Source organism: Quercus lobata, chromosome 8 (genome assembly GCF_001633185.2).
Source record: "Quercus lobata isolate SW786 chromosome 8, ValleyOak3.0 Primary Assembly, whole genome shotgun sequence".
Lineage (NCBI taxonomy): Eukaryota > Viridiplantae > Streptophyta > Magnoliopsida > Fagales > Fagaceae > Quercus > Quercus lobata.
In genome coordinates, this window is record NC_044911.1 from 64,233,130 (window position 1) to 64,256,937 (window position 23,808).

General features: G+C 32.1%; 4 protein-coding genes across 4 annotated transcripts; 2 read left to right on the forward strand and 2 right to left on the reverse strand.

Moving 5' to 3' along the window:
- The first annotated feature begins 426 nt into the window (after window positions 1-426).
- LOC115957568 (amino acid transporter AVT6C-like) lies at window positions 427-4,337 on the forward strand. The gene is made up of 5 exons (XM_031075850.1): window positions 427-1,029; window positions 2,113-2,265; window positions 2,402-2,605; window positions 3,525-3,990; window positions 4,110-4,337. The coding sequence occupies exons 1-5, from the start codon at window positions 651-653 to the stop codon at window positions 4,216-4,218; spliced, it is 1,311 nt and encodes a 436-aa protein (XP_030931710.1). The 5' UTR covers window positions 427-650; the 3' UTR covers window positions 4,219-4,337.
- A 2,777-nt stretch (window positions 4,338-7,114) lies between these two features.
- Window positions 7,115-7,780, reverse strand: LOC115957230 (agamous-like MADS-box protein AGL61). Its single transcript, XM_031075431.1, has one exon. It carries the CDS (start codon window positions 7,778-7,780, stop codon window positions 7,115-7,117), a length of 666 nt encoding a protein of 221 aa, XP_030931291.1.
- Window positions 7,781-16,477: 8,697 nt separating this feature from the next.
- On the forward strand, window positions 16,478-19,470 carry LOC115954775 (amino acid transporter AVT6C-like). Its single transcript, XM_031072706.1, has 5 exons — window positions 16,478-16,911; window positions 17,595-17,747; window positions 18,109-18,312; window positions 18,600-19,065; window positions 19,145-19,470. Exons 1-5 carry the CDS (start codon window positions 16,545-16,547, stop codon window positions 19,257-19,259), a joined length of 1,305 nt encoding a protein of 434 aa, XP_030928566.1. The 5' UTR covers window positions 16,478-16,544; the 3' UTR covers window positions 19,260-19,470.
- Window positions 19,471-19,713: 243 nt separating this feature from the next.
- Window positions 19,714-22,541, reverse strand: LOC115957231. Its single transcript, XM_031075432.1, has 7 exons — window positions 22,446-22,541; window positions 22,238-22,349; window positions 21,437-21,529; window positions 21,180-21,309; window positions 20,504-20,745; window positions 19,914-19,985; window positions 19,714-19,796 (listed from the first exon to the last, which is right to left on the reverse strand). The coding sequence occupies exons 1-7, from the start codon at window positions 22,539-22,541 to the stop codon at window positions 19,768-19,770; spliced, it is 774 nt and encodes a 257-aa protein (XP_030931292.1). The 3' UTR covers window positions 19,714-19,767.
- Between the last annotated feature and the right edge of the window lie 1,267 nt (window positions 22,542-23,808).

Genomic DNA, 23,808 nt, shown 5'->3' on the forward strand with positions numbered 1-23,808 from the left:
TAATTTAACTATGGTACATAGCATAGATATATATTAAATATAGAGAAAAAGAAATTATTTATTTTTTCTTTAGCACCTAAAGCCAAACTCTTGGTTCTGCTACGGTCTAGAGAAAAAATGGTTCGAACTATAAGATTAGCACTATTAAATAGTACTAGTATAGAAAAAGTGATATGGTTAATCTACACCACTTAATTAATGAGAAGGACAAAAATTAGTTACAATACTTAGTTGCGGTTTCTTAGATTCTCCTCTTAAGATTTAGCCGTGTGGCTTATTTCTTAAGAGATGAAAATGTATTTTTAGTTAAATACAGTTGCATAACTAAACTTAAAATGAGAATCTAAATAATAACACCTAAGTTTTACCGGAACAAGAAATGGTATCCTTCACCACCATATTGTTCTATTTCCTTTTCTTTCTGAATTTAAATAATAGATTTTAAAGAAGAAGAAGATGATGACGACTACGACAGGATAATGCCCCTTAAATAAATAAAGATATTTCTATGACCAGTGATTTTCATATCTTCAAATTATATGGTAAGCATATCAATAATTTTGAGCCTTGTGGGGTTGTTCTTTCTTGTATTATATGCACAAATATAGTATTTAATGCACTAGACAATATCAACCTTCCAAAACTAAAGGATGAAGCTAGATCAGCAAGACACAAGAATGGACACCCCACTCCTAGAAGATGTCTTGGAAAATCAAAAGTCTTCACAGGGTGCATCAATTTCTGGCGCAGTGTTCAACATCTCCACCACCATGATTGGAGCTGGAATCATGTCTATTCCAGCTGCTATCAAGGTCTTAGGCATAGTTCCTGGGTTCCTTCTCATTTTATTTGTAGCATTTTTCACAGAGGTCACGGTGGAATTCCTATTGAGGTACACAAAATCTGGCAAATCCACCACATATGCTGGTATTGTGGGTGAGTCATTTGGTGCTCTAGGATCTGTTGCTGTGCAGATTTGTGTCATCATCACCTTATTTGGTGCACTGATCATTTACCTTATTATAATTGGTAAGCTTTTAATTCACTTGGTTCAAGAATCCAAAATCTTATCTCCACCTCTTTCTATCCAAATCTTCAATTTCTTATTCTTAATAATCTGTTTGAGTTTACTAAATGAGTAACAGTGTTTAAATATCAATTCCCTATTCTTAAATGTCATTTCACTCATTCTTATGTTTGTTTAATATTTTTCTTTCTTTACTTGAGTTTTACTATCTCTATTGTGTTCAGTGTTCTATCTCATTCTTTTAAGGTCTGATTCTAATGTCAATGGAGAAGAAGACAATCACCATTCACCCATATCAAAATGATGTCATTTGCGTGCAATAGATACCAATCAAAATTTTAGTCACAAACAATAGATTGTTTTGTTATTTTATTTATTTATTTTTTTTTTTAACTAAAGTGGATTGAAAATTTAGGATGTTATTTTTTCTTTTTTTAACCATTCATAGTTACAATAGAAGACAGAATATAAAACTTTGAATGTTTATATTAGAAATATTAAGAGTTGTTAATTGAATTACAAATTTCTTCGCTGTTATTATATTTCATTTACTATAGAGTTTGATATGACCCTATTTAGTGGGTAAACTTTGAGATAGTTTCTAGTCGCCCACATCATTTTTTTTCTTTCTTTTTATAGCGTATCTTCTGGACGGTGATGCATTACCCCATTTCCTTTATCCGCGGCACACTTGTACCGTTGTACGTTACTTTGATAGTGGTGGTGGGGTAATGATATAATGTGTTACCATCCATTGGACCCACCCCAGATAGCATTTATCAACGCTATCAAACTCTTTGCCCTTTTCTATTTTTTAGACAAATTAGAGGTCAATATATATCCGCAGCAAATATAAAATTAAGTGCAACTTTATACAACATGCTAGACTACAATAATGTCATATTCTTTTGGGCACGGGTTAGATCAAGTGCTCTGTGTGCTGGACTCAAGCCAATTCTTATTTCTTATTCTAAAATGTGACCCTGATCTAATATTTCATCACGATATAATAATTAGAATAGCAAATTTATTTGCAATTTTATGTATTAACAATCTTACTCTTTAGATTTACAAATTTATTTTAGGGGATGTCTTATGTGGAAGTAAGTCTGGAGAAACCTTGCACTTAGGCATTCTACAAGAATGGTTTGGCATTCACTGGTGGAACTCACGTGCCTTCGCAATTCTATTCATTGTGCTCTTCGTTATGCTTCCACTAGTCTGGCAAAAACGTGTAGGTCAGAAATTTTTCTTCAATGGTGGATCATATATATGGTCCAAAATGTTTTAGAAGAATATGTTGTGACTTAGAATAAGCAAACTGTATATTTGAGTTTTATAATTGATTGTTGCATTTGCATGTTCCTCTTGCAGATTCTTTAAAATATACTTCAGCAATATCCGTTTTGCTCGCAGTGCTCTTTGTTGTCATATGCTCGGCAATGGCAATTCAAGCATTATGGGAGGGGAAAAGTACTCAGAAACTGAGATTACTACCAGATTTTTCCAAAGTCTCAGTATTTGATCTTTTCACCACTGTTCCAATCTTTGTCACGGGTTTTGGATTCCATGTCAATGGTAAGGGTACATAAATATTGTGACATGTTTTAATTATGATGTTCATATGTGCTACAAGATAAAGTACAAAACTTTAGAGGCATTTTTCCTTTGAAAGTTCACAAAACAAGGTAGTACTTTTTCCTAAATGGCTGGCAAGATACGTTGAAATAGATCTTTTTGTAGAGATTTGTCGCTGCGCAAATTTTGTCAAAATAAGTTTGTGATAAATCTCACCACACTCAAGTAAAATACTTAAAGGAGTAATCAGTAAAATAGAAGCTTTTATTGATACTTAATCCATTACACACACTTTGTTACATACACCACTCTTTACTATTTCACCTGCTGCTTAATTCCTTATACTCATCTGCTATCACTCTTTCTTATTGGATACAATACTTCTTTTGGATATTGGATGTCTCGATACAATCCGTAGCTAGCCTTATATGGAACTTACAAAGAAAACAAAACATTAGATGCTTCCACCCAAAAGCAAAGTACAAAATCATATCACCTAAGAAAACAAAACATTAGATGCTTCCACCTAAAAGCAAAGTACAAAATCATATCACCTATAGCACCTACACGTTTATGCCAACAATTTTACTAGTCAAAAAATTACAACTAATTAAAGCAAGAAGCACATGAAAAACATGTAGAAGTAAATCACACATGCACAATAGTTATCACCGGCCTAAAGGTATATAGTCGGTGATGACTTTTTTTTTATTTTTTTATTTAAGATTAAATATTACAAAATAAAGATGTAGCATTTTGTATATTGTTAAATCTAAAAAATAAAATCCTTAACCATAAAATAAATTCAAATGGAAAACCCTTACTTACTAAAGTTTAGAAATGTCAAGAATGTATGAATACATCTAATGTTTTTGTTTTGCTCTAAATACAACATGTAATGTTTAATGGATGATTGCAGTTCATCCAATTCGAGTAGAGCTTGGTAAGCCTACAGAGATGAGCTTAGCAGTTCGGATTTCTCTTGCAATCACTGTTGCCATTTACTCTGCCATTGGTTTCTTTGGGTACCTATTATTTGGAGACTCAATAATGTCCGATATGCTAGTAAACTTCGACCAAAATTCTGATACCACCATCGGTAAATTACTCGATGTAATTGTTAGATTAACCTATGCAATCCACCTCTTGCTTGTGTTTCCCCTGTTGAACTTCACCTTGAGAGCCAACATAGACGAACTTCTTTTTCCAAAAAAGCCAATTTTGGCCTCAGATACTCTCAGATTTGTGTCCCTCACTTGTGTTTTACTTGCCATCACATATACAATCGCAATAGCCATCCCAGACATATGGTTATTTTTTCAGTTCATGGGGTCGACAACAGTTGTGTGCCTCTCGTTCATTTTCCCTGGTGCAATCATACTTAGGTACCAATTTCTAGTTACTTTCTTGTACCTTTAGATGAAAAATTAAAAAAAAAAACAATGAAATTTGTGCTGTGCTTTCTGTAAACTTATCTGTTACATATTATTTATTTTTTGGGCAGGGATGTGCATGGTATATCAACAACAAGGGATAAGATAATCGCAATATTGGTGATTCTTTTGGCTCTGGGGACAAGCACAATTGCCATATCCACCAGTTTGTACGGTTAAATTGGAACCGTTTGATATATAAATATATGTTCCTATCTAAACTTTTTTCCAATTCAATTTGGAGATTATAAAATAGTCAGCACTCCTTTATAATTGAAATTTGAAACCGGGTTTTGAAATTCGAATCTCATTCTTCTAGCTAGAAAACTATGATTTTTTTTTTTTTTTTTTTTTAAGAGTCAATTACATAATTCTGAAAATTTACATGATTGCCAGGAAAAAAAAAATCATGATTAGTTGTTGGAGGAGAAAAAAATCACATAAAACAAACAATCAACCACAAGTTATAGCATTTCAATATTATGATCTTCAGAATTTAGTGAGTTTTAATTAACTCAATTGGTAAAATTTCTGATGGTTGAAATGGTTGAATAAGAGATCTGATGTTCAATTTTTGCCTATACAAAAAACTGTTGCTGTCTTGGTCTAAAGATTTGATCTTCAGAATATACAGGATCTGTTTCTCATATTATATCAATTTAAATCCCATTCAGCTAGCTAAAATTGCATTTTCACAACAATATTCTTCCACTTTAGGAGAATCTCCACAAACAGGGGTGAGAGTTCCTTAATTTGAGTGTGGATGCGAACAAAAAGCGTAAGTGTGTTAAGCCAAAAAATGCATTTAAGTTAAGAAGCAAAGCTTTTTACCTTGTTTTACGCCCACCCTTAATTACTCGACTTCGGCACCGCATAAAGAATTAATGAAACTTTAAGACCAATTAATACATACTAGCTTCATCACACGCGCTCGGCATGTGCCATGAGGCTTTTTTTTGTTTTTGAGTTTAATATAATTTTTCAATATGAATTTATTTATTGTTAGTGAGGTTACACATGAAATGAATTTTATAAAACTAAAATTTAGGATTGAAATGGAATAAACTACTAGGTTTAGTGTGTGCTAATTTTTAGGAAAAAAAATGTATAAAACATACGTGAAATATGTTTAGATAGAAATTGTACTAATTTTTAGGAAAAAGTTTATCCGGTAGTTTTTTTTAAAAAAAAAAAAAATTGAATTACAATTTTAACCCTATATATATATATATATATATTTTTTTTTTTTTTTTAAGAATAAGAATTATCTAATTAGATTAGGGGTATTTTTGACATTTTTTGAAGTTATAACTAACTTTCTGAATCATCTTAATATATAGAGATAACCTAATTCCATGTACAAAATTATGAGGATAACTTTAATAATTAAATCCTAATTCAAAAAGATAAAAACTACAATATCAAACTAAGCTTTAGCCTGTTTCTCAAAAAAAAAAAAAAAAAAAAAAACTAAGCTTAGCCTTCATTTTCTTCTTTAAAAAAAATAAAGAGTCTAGCCTTCATTTGTCAGTTCAAAACAATCATGAATGTATTTATGTAGGAAAAGGAATTAAAAAAAAATTAATGAAATGTAATTATGTAATATTGTTTGAATATTTTAAAATAAATAAATAGAAAGGAATGAAAAAAAGATAAAAACTAGCAAAATTATGAGGATAACTTTAATAATTAAATCCTAATGCAAAAAGATAAAAACTAGCATATCAAACTAAGTTTATCCTTCATTTTCTTCTCAAAAAAGAAAAAGAAAAAAGAAGCCTAGCCTTCATTTGGCGATTCATAAAGGAATGAAATGATCATAAATGAATATAATTGAATTGAATGTATTTATGTAGGGAAAGAAATGAAAAAAAATTAATGAAATTGAATAAATAATCTTGTTTGAATGTTTTAAAATAAGAATAATGTTACAGTCACAAGCTATTTTACATTATTTTTACAAAATTTTGATGTGGCCAACCTCTTATTGGTTTTCATTTTGACATATCATTAATATCACTTTTTTATTTATCAATAATCACTCACCATATTAGTAATTTGTAAAATAATTTGTATCTCTAGCATTATTCTTAAAATAAAGGAATAAAAAAAGATTAAAGTTAAGTTAATTTGTTTGTGAGTACATGGAAGGAAAGAAATATTACTATTAAACCCATATTTTAAAACAAAAAGTTGACTATATAAGAATATTTTGAGAGTTTTAGTAAAAACTTTATTAAATCTAATTTTATTTCCTCCAATTCCTCCTAATTTTGAGTGGAATGAAAATTTAAGATTTTGAGAGAATAAAAAAGAATGGGTGTTTCCTTTTATCCAATCAATTCCCTCCCGTTTAAACTTAAAAAAAAAAAGGAATGAATTTTCTACTCTCTCCATTAAAATTCTCAAATAAGGGAAAGGAAAAATATTATAAAAATATTATTTTAATTTCATTTCATTCACTCTACCCAAATAAGGAGTTAGTAACTAATCAGATATCTCCTAGAATTTTCAAAAGATCTAAACATTAGCTCGTCAAGGCAATAGAAAGGACATAGACCTCCTTCGTATTCCTTAAATGGGCAAGACATTTTGATGTCATTCAATCAAGGAGACCGGAGTTATGGAAATTAGTGCTTTGCTTATCTATTATGTTATGACCGGCTTTGAGACATTAGAAGAAAACCATTCCATTATCTCTATTCAAAATTGAATCTCAACTACACTATAAATTTATTAGTGTCATAGTATAATGATAAAAAACAATTATCATAAAACAGACACACCATGTATTCAATCATATGGAGTATTTGACCTAGCATATTTTATAACTAAGGAATTAATAAATTAATAAATACTTAATTTGCATGGTTTACAATACCAAAAAAATAAAATAAAAAATAAATCTGTAAGAATATGTTTGAATTTATTTAGTATTCCTTCTAATAATCAACAACCAAACCATACTCTTAAAAGTTTTGGAATCAACTATTACTCATTCCAAAAAGTAAAAACCCTAAAAATTATCATTCATGTCTAAATCTTCCCATTCAACCAAAAATATAAAACATAAACTTCAATACTGTCCAAGTTCAAACCCATAGCCATGGCTATCAAAAACACCACCATTATTGTTACCACCATTCAAATTGGGATAAACAAAATTATTATTCCCCACATCCACCTTCATATCCATTGAAGACATCAAAGAACTCTTCCCCATCCTCAGACCCATTCGCTCATCCAACTTCGCCGCCACTTTCTTTCGCGCCTCTTGCAAAGACCACAAATAGTGTTGCATCTCTTCCAACCCCATGTTCTCATCCAAGGGCTTGTCCCACCAAAACCCTCCACTCCCAGTCATCTTCTTCATCTTCACATCTTCCTCAATCTCCTTCAAACGATTCTTCTCCATCGCCAACTCCCTTTGAGCCTCATCATATTGCATATTGAACTCATTCACAGCCACATACTTTTGAGACGACTCGGCCAAGGTAGCGTCGTCTCCTCCGGTGAGATAGCGGTTGAGAATGGTTTCAACATCAGGGTGTCCGAAGCAGTATACCTTGTCTTTCTTAGAGATGACGATTACAGCGATTTCAGCACCGGACAACACGGAAAGCTCACCGGCTTTTTTGAAGAGACCAGCACGGCGCTTTGAGAAAGTGACTTGTCGCTGGTTGCCATCTAGTTCCTTCATCTCTACCTTTTGCCGGCCTTGGGTTTTCTTTGGCATAACCATGGTTGAAGTTGATTCTAACGTTGAACAACGACGTGAAAAACGGGTTAGGTTAGAGAAAGTTGTAAGAGACCATGAATGTAAGAGAAGGGTTTATTGTATAAATATATAGGGTTTTTATATGTGAATGTTCGTTAATTTGAGGGTCAAAAAACCCTATACTTTTGTTTGGATACAATTAGTTCCTATTACATATTGAATAATCAATCGATAAAAAAAATTATTTATTTTATTATTTAATTTTAATGAAATTAAGAAATATCTTTTTATTTTCTTTAGTTTACAAGTGATTCTTGATTAAACTGTGCATCACATTATGCCATGTGGCTTGAAAAAAATCTAGCCGCGTGCGCATAGAAGCTTTTCTATTTTTTTTTTTTTCTTTCTAAAGATCAATAATTTTCAATATGTGACAAATAAGTAAATTGCCAAAATGTACTAATAAAATACTGAAAAAATCCCCTCAAAAGAATTTGAAGATGAATTTTTATTGCATCAACATTGTGAAATAGAAAGGAGAAACAAATCCCCCCCCCCCCCAAAAAAAAAAAGATATGAAAAAAAAAAAATTTCAAAAGTCTTGAAACTCACACTATAAAATAATCATAAAATTTGAAGTAGCCACAAAAAAATTGTTAAATCCCATTCTTTTCTCTTTTTTTTTTTCCTGTTTGACATATCTATCACTCTCTTCTCATAGAGTACATTTTTTTTTTTTTTTTTTTGTTAGAAGTTTGTGGTGGTTAACATTAAAAATGATCACTATTTTTTTTTTTGGGTAATTTTTATAGCAAATAATTGTTGGAAGTTGTGAGAATAACACGTATATTTATAGTTTTTATGTTTAAAAAGACTTTCACTTAAACTTAGCCATATTGAAAGTAGACTTAAATGCTATATTAATGTGACTCAATAAAAGCGTAGTAACAATAAATACTATGCTTAAGATTTTAGATATTATGGGTTTGTGATTTATATTTTTTAAAATAAATTAGGATTTAGATTATGTGCTTTTAATCTAAACATGCCTTTTCCCATTATGTACGTAAGTGCACACAAATAGATCAAAGTGGAACAAAATGAACTAAGTGATCCGAATGGACAGAATTGGATCAAATGGAACAAAGTGGACCATTGGACAGAATGGGACCGAATGAACCGTATAAGAATTAGGTGGACCGAATAGGACCAAATAAGAACAAATGGAGCAAATAAGACCGAAGTGGATACAATGGACCGAAAGATACTAAATTGGACTGCATAGGACCGAGATGGAAAAATGGACTGAATTGGACCAATATGGACTGGATAGGACTGAAGTGGATAAATAGTCTAAATAGAACCTAAGTGGACAAAATGGACCAAATAGGACCAAAGTGAACTGAATGACCTGAATAGGACTGAAGTGGATCAAAGTGGACAAGATGGAGAATAAATTATACATTATATATATTATATTACAAAATAATTATTTATTCCCACACATCGTATGAGTCTACAACTAGTTTAGAGTAAAAGTGCTAACCGATGCTTAATATTTATTGAATGGTAATTTGCATGTTTAATTTTAGGTTAACTCAACTTTATCTTATTCATTTTACCTAACAAATGATCAGATTTTTTTTTTTTAAGAGAACAAATGATAAGATAAATCAACAAGTTTGGTATCGGTTTGCGATTTCAAATTAAATGGGATTGATTTGGGAAGGAATTTCCAAAATTTAATAGGATTTTGGTACATAAAATAGTAAAAGCTAAGGGTTTGGTTTGGAGATATTGCAAGTTTACAATTGTACCATTGTGAAGAGCTAGTGCAAATTTCATTTAGTTAATAAATTTTTCCTGAATAAACTTTTTAGTGTTTACTTTATTACAAAAAACCCTAAAAGTAAAATCGGATAAATGTGGACTCACTACAAAAAAACAGGGCTATCCCAGCGTTTTGAAAAGCGTTGGGATAGCCCCAAAAAGCACTGGGATAGGGTCAAAATTCCTATCCCGGCGTTTTTTTTCCCGGCACTTCAGACCGCCGCTTTTTGAATGTGGGGATAGGGTCGTGCGGACTTGTACTAGCGCTTTCAAACCCTATTCCGGCGTTTTTAAAAGCGCTGGGACAGTCTTTATGAAAATGTGAATATAACCTATACCAGCGCTTTTGGAAGGCCTATGCCAATCACAGGACAAACCAATAACCTGAAGAACTCAACCTAGGCAACCACAAGATCAACATCAATCTACCTGCACCAGACCAATAAGAGAAATTACCACATTCAAATAAGCGATGACCTTGCAAACATAAAATGGCCCCAAATTGAACCACATTCAGCAACAATTGATCTCTACAGAAGTTTGGTGCAACAAGGAACAACGATTCCTTTTGAGGGAACAATATATTAAACAATGTATGCGCAAAAAGTGAAATCTACAGAACTAGAAAAAAGTCATAAATTTTAGACCCATAATTACCGGCCATCCAACAATAAGGGAAAGGAAACTTCATGTATTATGCTCCAATAGAAGAAACATATTGATCTACAGAATTGTAGCAAAAAAAAATTGATCTACAAAAGCTTGCTACAACAAACACCTTTAAAAAAAAAAAAAAAACCATGCACCCAAATCTATTAAATAAATGGAATGAAGTCATACTTGGACCATTCTTAATCTACCTGTCCCTCAACAAATGCCTTAAAAAGAAACCATGCACCAAGTCATTCCTAGAAAGCCTAACTCGTGTTATAGGATGAAGCAAAAAAGCTGTATTATTTTCCCTGGCAACCATATTAAGGTCAAAAACTTTGTTAATCTACCAGTCCCTCAACATCAACAGGCATTACCACATTCAAACTAAATGACCAAAATTTAAACAAGAGAAGACATAGAAACAAGAAGAATTGCAAGGGAAATTTCAAGCCCTCCCTAGGTGAGACATGAATTTATGGATGTGAAGGAAACCAAAGCCTAAGAAAAGAATTTACAGGCACAAGTATCAAAAAGAATTAAAACAATACAAGAAATTTATAATTCTTATGATTGCAAGAGAGAATAATGAAAGCAGGCAGAAAATAAAGCTTATCACCAAATGAAAAGTTCAGTTTATTAAAGCTGCTAAGCACAAACACAAAAAAATTAAAAAAAAAACTAGTTCCTGTAGACAAACAAAGAATAGATTTTTAACATGTGAATTGCAGAAGTTGCAAAACAACAAATGAAAGAACTATATATTTCAAATGAAATTAAACAAGCAAAAAGTTTTTTAAGTTCTCATGATTGCAAAGGAGAATGATGAAAGCAGGAGAAAAAGAAAATTTATCAACCTAATCAAACTTGGCTGCTTAAACTGCCAAGTACAGCAGAAGAAAAAAAAAAACAGTTCTATATACATATAAGTAATAGAATTTTAACATGCACAGAGAATCACAGGAGTTGCAAAACAACAAATGAAAAAACAACTATATTTCAAAGAATGCAAAAATATAAAGATAAATCCTTTCTAACTTAGAAAGCCAAGCTCTTCTCTGTTGCTAGATATTGGGGGACAAGGAAATCAAGTAGCAACAATCCAAGTTAACAAATTACGATGCATACCAATGTAACTCCCAGAAAGCCCACAAATGCCAGGAGAAGAGAAAGCAAAAGCGTTCCCTCAAGACACACTACGATTAAAATTGTGGACTACAACAATACTAAGCACTGCCAGATTAAGCTGTGAATTCATTATTGAAGTTGCCAACACATAATGACCAAAAATAAAATAAGACAGCAAGACAAAGGAAGAAAAATTGCAATAGAAATTTCAAATCCTCACTTTGCAAGACTTGAAATTATAATTCTTCTCGAAAATGAAACCTAGGAAATTCAGTCACAAACCCAAGTATTAGACAAAATTAAAACAACAAAAATGTATCCTTCAAATTATTGTGCTTGAAGGAGAGAAAAACAAAGGGGAAGAAAAAGGGAGTTTATCGCCAAACTCAGCTGCTTAAGTTGTGAAGCACCCAAACAAAAACATCTTGCTTCCTGCATACAGAATGTGACAATCCAAACTAGAAAAAGAGTTGCTAGCACAACATAACCAGGTTCCACTATAAGCAAGAAAACATCAATAGAAACAAGACAAGAAGACAAATGTACAAGTGCTATGTGAAAGATGACCACACGAGCAAACTGAAAAACAGAATTCCAGCTACATAGTTTGGAATAATTATAAATTATAAGATTTTACTTCTAAAGGAAAATATAAAAAATTTATAAAGAGCAAGACTACTCAAAAGCATGTTTCATCAAGAAGCAACCAAACAAAATCAACCTAGCTTAAGTACCACAAATGCATCACCACTTAAATTAAAAAAACCGACAAAGTAGACAAGCAAGATATCCAATCTCCAATGATAAAAATGTAGATTAAAATAATTAGTCATTATTATCATTATATATATAACAGAAAACCAAAAACCTCTTAAGGGTCAAGCAAGAAGTTAAGGGAGTATTAGGATCAAAAGCAAAAACTAAAACACAGCTGCAATAGAAGCCTGTTCTCAACCCAATGTCAGTCCAACAAATTGTTTTTCTAACTCATGTGTATCTTACTCCAATACTTAAAACTTCAAATTAAGAAAAATAATAATGAAATCAAGACATAAAGAGAGCTTATTACCTGAGGTCCCCCATCAAACTTTGCCACCCAAGTAGATATACAACATGAAAATTTTTAAACACAAGAATTGGGGCAACAAAGCCATAAGCCCCAAAATATCACCCCCACACAATCCAACTATACAAACCACATCCAATATATCACTTGTTTTGACTTTTTAGTTTTTTTTTTTCGAATTAGGTTAGAACTTAGAAACTATACAAATAATCCACACACCTATAAGTGCTGAAGTGCATGAAAAGGTACCATCTGGACCAACTTGATTGACTTTGACAACAAGAATCGGTGCAGCGGCAAATTAAAATAACACCGGACATTATCCACACAATTAAAAAATAAAATAAAATAAAATACACTAACTACTTACCCAGTACTTTTTTTGGAGAGATAACCAGTACCTAATTAAACAATGATGCAATCCACACAACGAGAAGGAAAAAAAAAAATTTAAAAGAGAATAAAGTCAAACATAATTTTCTTTGCAAACAAACAGTAAAATACATACATATATTATTAATTATTAATTCATAACTTGGTGAATGAAGGTGATTGAGTTTCGTTGGAGTCAATTAACGTAAAGTCTTTTGATTTGTATTTGATAGCCACAGAGTGTTTAAACCTTAAATATACACAAAATATTTAACAACAACCAACATAATCCAACAGTTACACAAAAATATACACATAATCCAAACCAAACTTCAACCAAAATCAAAAATAAAAAACCAGAAATTTAACAACAAATATATATACAAATATTGCTACAAAATAGAAATGAGAGCTAGAGAGACTTACCTTGCTATGTACAGAGGCAGATTAACAATTTCTAATGTAAACCTTAGAGAAAATTTTTGTTAGCACTACTGCCACCTATAGTTCCTCCAAAATAAAGCAAACTTTAACCAAAATCAAAAATAAAAAGCCACAAAATGAACTAAACTTTAACCAAAACCAAAACTAAAACCCATACAATCAACCAACAGTTACACATAAATATACACATAACCCAAACCAAACTTCAACCAAAATCAAAAATAAAAGACCAGAAATTTAACAACAAATATATATACAAATATTGCTACAAAATAGAAATGAGAGCTAGAGAGACTTACCTTGCTTTGGGTAGGGTTTGTGGTTTTGGGTAATATTTTTTTGTTTGAAATTTCAGAAAAAAAATGGTGGGTTTTGAGTAAAGAAGAAGAGAGGAAGAGGGGAAATGGGTTAAGGAAGAGGGAGAGGGAGAGGGAGAGGGAGAGAAAATGTGGGTGAGAGGAAAACATCTGAAGCAAAGAAGAGGGAGACCAAAAACGAGAGGCCAAAGTGGTGGGAAGGTGAAAAAATAAGTGGGAAGTCTGAAAATTTTTAAGTGGTGCGAGGGACCTATCCCAGCGTTTTGGAGAGACCTATCCCAACGCTTTCAAAAGTGCTGGGACAGGCCTCTTTTCATAAGGGAACGAAGAGACCTGTCCCAGCGCTTTTAAAAGCGCTGGGACAGGTCTTTCTCATTCCCTTATCAGAATGACCTATCCCAGCGTTTTGGAGAGACTTATCCCAGCGCTTTTAGAAGCGCTGGAATAGGTGGACCCTATTCCAGCGCTTTCAAAAGCGCTGGGACAGGCCTCTTTTCATAAGGGAACAGAGAGACCTGTCCCAGCGCTTTTAAAAGCGCTGGGACAGGTCTTTCTCATCCCCTTATCAGAATGACCTATCCCAGCGCTTATAAAAGCGCTGGGACAGCTCATTCTCCATAATGGAAATAAGTAACCCTATCCCAGCGCTTTTGGGCTTCCTATACCAGCGTTTTTGAAAAACGCCGCTATAGGCCTCATATGGCAGCGCTTTGTAAAGCGCCGACAAAAAGCGCTGGTATAGGCTTATCTATTACGGCGGTTTGTAAAAATGCTGGGAAAAAAACGCTGGGACAGGACGATTTTTTTGTAGTGACTTTTTGGAGGCCAGAAAATAGAGTGTTATTTTTGCCCCGCAGAACGGCAGAAGTGTTAGATCATTTGTGGTCAAAGTGTCGAACTGTTGATGGGTTCCTTACCTCAAAATTTCAAAGTTTGTCCCCTTCAATTTTGTTTTTTTGTTCTTAATTTCTGTTGGATAAATCCATAGTTTTATTTTTATTTTTATTTTTTTATTATCAGAATTCTTCTTCTTTGAGTAGGGATGATTCTAATTGGAATAGGGTCTTTCAACTTTTCCAATCATCGATATCATTATTTATTTTTGAAATAATCAACCTATTTATATTTTTTTTTTTGGGTAAAGAAAACCTATTTATATTCACAGATGTGTAAAATTAGAAATGGCTATTTTGTCTTACTAATGTTAGAGACACATAAAATGATATAATTTTATACTATAACTTACTACATGGCAGGTTGTGAGTAGTAGAAGTATGATAGTAAATTTATGTTAGACATATTTTTACCACTTATAACTCACCACATAGAAAGTTGTGACACAAAATTGTTTCATTTTATATATTTCTAACCTTATTCATTTGACCTCTATAGATATTTTTGTAGACAAAAGGGTTCATGCTCATGACACATTCTACACATGTTTCTTTTCTGAGTCATCAACTCATCATAAACATTATCTTTTTCTTTTTCTTTTTCTTTTTCTTTTTTTTCTTTTTTTATAAATGATAATCCATCATACTCATTACCCTACACATAAGTGATTGAAGCTCAAATATCCTCATTCGAAAGAAAAAGTACCACTAAAAAATAAAAAAAAGTAATACAGCTATTGGCTGGTGCTGGTTTCTGATCCAAAAGTTATGATGGCTATAAAATAAGGGCCCCCCATTAAAACAAACTTTATATGTAACTTTCAATCTTTTTGATAAATTCCATATTGGCCCACAAAGGGTTAATGTCATGTGTAGGCAAGTAAATTTCCCATATCTTAAAAAAGTTAAAATACAACCTTTATATTTAATGTATTTAAAAGTAAATTATTAAAATAGGTAAAGTGATTTTTTAAATTATTAAAAATTATATTTTTAAATATTTTTGTTGCGAATGCTCTTACAGCTTTACGGTCCTATATATGTCAGCAACAATACTGCCAAGTATATTCCACTTCAGCTTATGGCCTGTCAAATTTGTCTATGTGGACCCGTTTAGAAGATGTTTCATCATCACTCAAGCATGTTCCAGTTTCCCCTCCTCTTTTGATAAAATATTCGATTCCTTTCGCGGTCGCTGACTAGCTGTTAGGGTATTATAAATAGAAAGTGTATTTTCAGAAATGATATTACATATAGAATTCTCACAAACATTGTACACACAATTTTGTTAGGGGCATATGCAGTTTTATTGTGTCATGTAATGTAGGTTAGTTTTTTCTTTTAGATATGATTAGGCCAAAATTTGAATTTATACCAAATTTCATAGGAATACATAAACTTAATAAAAATTATAAATCGTTTTAATCATTATTAGACACATTTTTTTTGAGACAGTAGCTCTAATAGCATATCGGCATTATTCCATATGAATTACACAGACTTAAGGGTAAGATTCAATTTGAGTTTTGCCACTTATTTTATTGGATGAATAAATTAATCCACATTTTTTTATTGGTAGTCGGTCAAATGGTGTGTCAATTTCTATCAACATGTTATCAAATTGGATTAAGATGCACTCCTTAACAGTAATGATTAACAATAGGATTAATCAGCACGGTTAACAATAGGATGAATCTGCGAGCATGCCAGCGATGACTCATCTCGAAGCCTTTGATTTTCAGAACTGAGAAGACCCTCCCATGACCCACTTTTGAGTCCACATTCATTTTTGTCCTTCATTCCACTTTCCTTGTCAATGTACATGCATTATTGTCCTTGCCAATGTTATATGATTCATGCCTGTTGTATTGAACTCACTCAATTCCCTTCTTACCCACTTTTTTAATTATTCAAACCAATCACATTTCACTTACACCAAGGACATTCTGGTAAATTTGCCCACCCCACCAAGTACCAGACCATATTATATAAACATTAAAGCGTATTCACGTAGGAGAAGACAACAATCTCAAACCAAAAAAAAAAGGGTCTTATTTCAAAGCTAGTCGTAAAAAACTATTGCCGGGATGTCACTGGCTGCCAGAATAAACGTGCCACTCCTACCGGAACACAAGCCGAAGATAGAGATAAAGCATGCGACGCTACCGGGGGCGGTGTTTAATGTGGCAACGAGTATAATTGGTGCTGGAATTATGTCAATTCCGGCCACCCTTAAGGTGCTAGGTGTAATTCCAGCTTTCTTGCTAATAGTGATTATTGCTATGCTGGCTGATGTGTCAGTGGAGTTTTTGATGAGGTTTACACATTCGGGTCACTCAAGAACTTATGCTGGTGTCATGAGGGAGTCTTTTGGTCGTGGAGGAGCTGTGGCTGCACAAGTTTGTGTCATGGTTACAAATCTTGGGTGTTTGATCATGTACCTTATTATTATTGGTAAGCATCGAAATTTACCAAGATTTTATTCTGTGTTTGTGTGTGTGTTTTTTTAACAAAGCATTAGACATTTTGAGGAGTCTAGTAAGGCTATTGAATTGTCATCGAATTAAATGGACGGTATGTTTTCTTTGATAACCATACAGAAACAAGTCTAAGAATATTGTGGTGGTTGGCGTCAGATTGTGCTAAGGTTAATGGATGGCGGAGAAGCGAAGGTTTTTACAACTAATTTTACTATTAAAAAAAGTTACAAACTATGTGACAATAAATTTGATTGATGTTATTTTAATGACATAATAAATAAATTTGGTTTTTTTTTTTTTTTTTTTGGGTGTGTGATTGATGGTTCATGGTATAACACAATTAGTAGTTTCAATTTCATGTTTTTATGGTATCAAAAAAAAAAAAAAAAATCATTGTCTATAAGAATTTTTTTATAGGAACTACTTTAGTTAATTTTAAACATGATTTGATCCAATTGGAATAAAACGCGGGTTTGATGCATAAATTTGATCATGTGAGTTATGATTATGAACCCAAATGTTGTGGCCATTTGAGGACTAAGGATGGGCTACTTGTAAGAATATGGGCAAAAGAGTATTAGTTCATATAGATCATTCATGATGAGTACAATTGTACAAATTCACATTTCACATTTGTATTTGTTTGACTTTCCTCAGGGGATGTCCTCTCTGGAAACCAGCCTGAAGGAGTTGTGCACTTGGGCATCTTACAACAATGGTTTGGCATTCACTGGTGGAACTCGCGTGAATTTGCTTTGCTAGTCACCGTTGTCTTCATTATGCTTCCATTAGTACTGTTTCGGCGAGTAGGTCAGTAATTTCCATATTTGATGTTTCACATTTATATTTTGCATTAGCAACAAATTCATTAGTTGAAAAGATATTAACTTTGATATTTAAACACAACCAGGACATCCAAATTCCTAGGAAATGATGCTCAGGAATATGAATGATTTATGTTTGATTTAATTCTAGGAAGTCTAAAGGATCACTTTTCACCCAGAATACCTCTGCACAAGATGTGCTCGAAATATTTTATGTCTTAATTTTTCTTTAAGTATCTTGTGTTTTCATATGCAAAGTGGTTAGAAGCTTGGGATTGTAAATCTTGAAATTTCATAGCATAGATGTTTACTGACAATTACTTCATCACACTGGTGTTTGTCTCCAGAATCATTGAAGTTCAGTTCAGCAATATCGGTTCTACTAGCAGTAGTGTTTGTTGGCATAAGTTCTGCAATGGCAATCTCTGCACTCCTGGAAGGGAAGACAGAGACCCCGAGAATGCTACCTCACTTGGACAACCAAGTCTCATTCTTTGACCTTTTCACTGCTGTCCCAGTCATAGTGACAGCCTTCACATTTCATTTTAATGGTAAGAACAGACTAGAGAGCATTAATATTTGCAGCGAATATAGGGATTAGGGACACAACATTTTTCATAACTCTTGATATGGTTTATTGTGATGAGTGCTATATAAAAGTGGTGTTCATAGCGAACACAGGTAAAAAGTAATATTGCTCTAACACAATAAGTCCTATCAGCAGTTGTGAAAAAAATTGTGTCCTAGCATTGATCTTAGTATTAGCAGCCTTTTACACCTGTAAATAAGCACTAAATTTCCTAATTTTCTAAAAAAGGCTTTTGATGAATGCATGCAGTTCATCCAATTGGCTTTGAGCTTGGCAAGCCTTCTGATATGATCACAGCATGTCGAATATCACTAGCACTTTGTGCTGCCATATACTTTGCCATTGGTCTATTTGGGTACCTATTATTTGGGGATTCAATCATGCCAGACATACTTGTCAATTTTGATCAAAATGCTGGTTCAGCATTCGGTTCTTTACTTAATCAAATAGTTCGGTTAAGCTATGCATTACACATTATGCTGGTGTTTCCTCTTTTGAACTTCTCGTTGAGGGCCAACATAGATGAATTCCTTTTCCCTAAGAAGCCTCTCTTGGCCACAGACACAAAAAGATTTTTGTTCCTCACCCTTGTTCTATTAGCCATCTCCTACCTAGCTGCAATTGCCATCCCAAATATATGGTACTTTTTTCAATTTCTTGGATCAACCTCTGCAGTCTGCCTAGCCTTCATTTTCCCTGGTGCAATTGTTATCAGGTACTTTTTCTCACTCTCTCCCCAAAAAGGCGAAAAAAATTGATGCTTAATAATTTTTTATACTTTTTTCCAATGACAGGGATGTTCATGGTATATCAACATCAAGGGATAGGATTGTGGCAGCAGTAATGATTATTCTGGCAGTAGTAACAAGCACAATTGCCATTTCCACAAATATATTCAGTTTATTTTGAAACGAGTTATATTTCACCCTCAACCATTTTGAGTACGGTAGAGGTGTTTGTATATTTGTGTGTATTCTTCGAATTTTATGGCATGAGATTTTAGAATCTAATAGCAAGAAGGTGCAGATTATGATAAGCACATTTTTTCAATCTAAAATTATTTATCAGGCAGAAGAAGCAATATAGTGGCATCTATAGATTCTATAGATGCATCCGGTTATTTCAATTGATTGAAAATTTTGTCAATTATTGACAAAGGACAAGTAATTGTCCCATCTTTGGCTGTACAAAAACTAAAATCACATTCTCCAACGACAAATCTAGGCTATTTAATCTAAAAAATTAACATTATTATAAAATAAAATAAAAATATTGAACATTGCAAACATGGTACAAAATAAACAACTTCATATTAATGTATTTATATAAAAATAAATAATCCAAGAGTATTGTAACTTAATTATCACATTCTCGTGCGTGCTTGGGATCTTGAGGGATTCAAATTGCAAGGTTAGTTTCATTGCCACTTTGAGATGAGCTCATAAACTGAAAGAAAAAGAAAAATGTTGTTATAATTAATTGATTGCACAAGATTAATAGAAAGATATTCTTGGAGCACATTACGCTAAAACGAAATTGTATAGAGATGCAATTTTGACTAACCTTCTAATTCATCATACGTCAACTCAAAATTATCTGGCAGAGGAGGAAAATTGGCTCCAAGGGCTCCTGAGTCTGCAAACAACTCCACCACAATAGAAACAATCAAACTCATGAAGAGTAAAAATTATATAGCAATAGCAGGAGAGAAATTCAAACTTGGTCATATAAAGGCTACTAAAATCCAAGTATTTATTAAAATTTGGATCAAAATTATTTATATGTCAGTGATGCAGGATAAAGATCCATCAGAATAGCTTCAAAGGCTTTAAAATATAGCCAGAATAACAGAATCTTCATAAAAAAAAATAATAATAAAAAATAAAAAAAAAATTAAAATTAAAAGAAAAACTTACATTTTAGAAATTATTGTAACTTCCACTTTTTTTAAAATTATCTTACTGAATTTATTGTTGATTAAATCAATTTGGATTCATGATGTTTCTCAAGAATGCCACATAATAGTATAAAATGCTATTTTACTCAAAATCCACTACAATCAACTAAACTGAAAGTAAATTGGTATAAGAGCTTTTACAATCTTAACAAATAAACACTATGCGAATGATATCTCAAATATTATCACAATTCACCCGTAGATAACACATTTGATGTCGGCTGTGGCAAGGGATAATCCCAAAGATATTCAGTATATAAATCGCCATTATCTTGTGCGAGCTTCAGCCCTTGTGAACTTGCTGTGGATGAAGCATTTACAATCCCTTGTGAACTTGCTCTAGATGAAGCATTTGCAATCATTTTGGATGTGGATGATGTAGAACTGATTGGTGGGACAAACTGAACCATACTAGCGGCAGAGCTCTCCATCAACACACTTCATTTTAAGGACAAAAAGTAACTATCATTAGTAAACTTGGCAAGCCAGATATTCAAAGAAAGATAAGATAAGTCTCTTCATTAATCTAGGAAATTTTTTTATACACAGACAAAACTTAATCGTCCCAAAAATTGGTGAATTTAATTAATTAACCAATATGCCAACAACAACATGCTATTTGAGCTCTTTCATTATATTAAAGCCAGGTACCTAACTTCTAATTGGAATCAGAATGAAAGGCTTTCCATCATGTATACGTCCAAATATTCATAAATATATCAGGAACTAAGTAGCTGCTAGTCAGGTTATTATTAAGTTCAAAGCATTTACAAGCTAATAGACATGTATGAACGATTATGTGACAAGTCACACAAACATAAATCAAATAGAAGTGATGGCTTAGCAAAGAACAAAAGAATATGAAATCTCACTTGTTTTCCACATTAAAGGGATAATGCATATGGTTGGGTATTCCATGGCTTGTGGAGTTGAAATGAGGTTGATTGTAAGCAGGGTAAGGAAACTGTTCTTGAGCCGAGTACCCCATCAGAGAATCGTTTACTACATGATAAGAAATATGTAAGTCAAACAGCAGCTGATAAAACAAGTATTAATATATCTAAAAGGCTATTATCATAAATTAGAGTGGTGCTTTTTCAAGGCCATGAAAGAAAAACTGAGAAATTACCTGTAGGAGTAAAAGTTGGCTGTTCACGATGTTGTATTCCTTTGTTATAGTTATAAAAAAACTCAGGATTCTCCTTCTCCAACCTTTCCCACACTGAATTACAAAATGCAAAAAAAAAAAAAAAAAAAAACTAAGATCCATCTTAACTTGACAAAGAAAGAATATAATAATTTGTACATTTCCTAATGATTTTAGAAGATTATTAATTGGTTACAAAATCCACCCACATACATAATTACTTGATTTTTTGCTAGTTCCAAAAAAAAAAAAAATTGTTTATTTAATTTTATTTCTAACACAAGCCGAACAAGTTTGACTTTATTCATGAAAACAACTTAATTAACTTATTCTTTTTTTAATATATCATAATCACCACGACAAATTTTTTTTACCCATTCACAAATCTATACAAATAACTAATAGCTAAATTGTAGTTAAAATTATATTATTTGAGTTAAATAAATAGAATTATTTTTGTTTAAAACTTAAAAAGTTTGATTTACTGCCTAGAATTGTGAAAAATTATATGTGCTTATACTTGAGCTTAAGCTTTACTTGTTTACTAAGGTAATGAGAATGAACAAATTTTTCTCGGAGTTGAGCTCAATATGTTCATACTTATTTGCTTCATTTATTACAACTCTTCATATCATATGTTATATAGTTGGAGCATCAAGACTTCATCATTCAATAAATAGAGATCCTCACACCACCCTTGCTTCGTAATTTATATATATATAACATGTGAGAAATGATTGATTAGATATATAAACTAATTAATAGGTATAAGAAGATGCCTACCAGTTTTTACATAAGCAGGATGTATTTGCATATCTCTTTGAGTTGAGATGTACTCTATTGCTTCATCTTTACTCTTATTCAGTCCCAAACACCGACGAATCTCAACTAAGATCTGACAGTCATTTCACAAAAATTAGCACTTTCGAAATAAGCATTTTAGAGATCGAAGAATGCACAATCTAAGGGAGAGAGAGCTATGAACAGTTACATAATCAGTTAGTGAGTTTAAATATTTTCGATCAGCAGCAGAGATTGCAATGGGAGCCCTTGCGCTGTTGTTTTGTGGTACGTCGTCACGTTTCATCCTTATACAATATTTAAAATGTTAGCAAAATAATAAATCGGGATAAATTGAATAGCAAAATTATTTTAGGTTTACTCTAAAGTTTTTTAAATAGAGTTTTTAAAATAATTTTATTCAAAGCTTCCCTCCAATATTCTAAAACTTATATATAAAAAAAATATTTGAAGTCTAAAATAGATGTACTATGTATTAATGTACTATGTATTAATTCAACAGCATTTTTGAATTTTTTTTTTCTTTAAATAATGCGGTAACAATACAATAGACTAATAGAGTTATCTAGTATCTATTGAACTAACCAAACTTCTTATATAATTTTATTTCAACCTTAAGAAGATAACAACAAGGATTACGAAATCAACAAGAATAGCAACAACACTAACATAAGATATAAAGTTATACCATTAAACCTCACATCACTAGCTTACTCAAAAAAAAAAAAAAACAGATCACGTCAAGATTCGGAGTCTTGGACCCTTGTTTACTGATTGCCATGATCAATATATATATCATGAATTGAACATATGAGAAAAGAAAGAAGGATATAAGTATATAACCCTTAAAATTTATTGTCCTAGGATTTTAAAATATATATTTAATTTCAAATCTTTTTACTAAACAATATGTGTGTTGACAAGATTTGTAAAACCTAATATATTGAAGGAGGATTTTGAAAGTATTTCACGGAGTTTATTTACAAAAAGTACAGGAAAATAAAAAGTATGTCTTGGAGGGAAAAAAAAAAATACTGTAATATTACAAGTGAATAATTTGTGAGATATGCTAACTTATTAAACCACAACAAGAAGTAAAAATAAATAAAACAACAACAAAGATTTTTGGGTAAACTACATATTTTGTCCCTATCCTTTATAGCATATTTCAATTTGGTCCATAGCTTTTTAATTATGTCAATTTTGTCCTTAACCTTTTAGTGTCATGCCAATTTAGTCCTTATTGTTATATTTTGGATGAAAATTGATGATATGTCAAACGGTCAAAATAAAATTATAGTGTATTGTCACATCAACGAAAGCTAATTTTTTAATTTGATCATTAGACGCGTTATCAATTTTCATCCAAAAAATAATAGTAAGGACTAAATTGACACGATACTGAAAGGTTAGGGACCAAATTGACACGATACTGAAAAGTTAGGGATCAAATTGAAATATGATGTATAGAATAGGATCAAATACGTAGTTTACCCAAGATTCTTACTTACGAGTCTTCAAAGATTTGAAGGCCGAATCTCCAAGAAACTCAA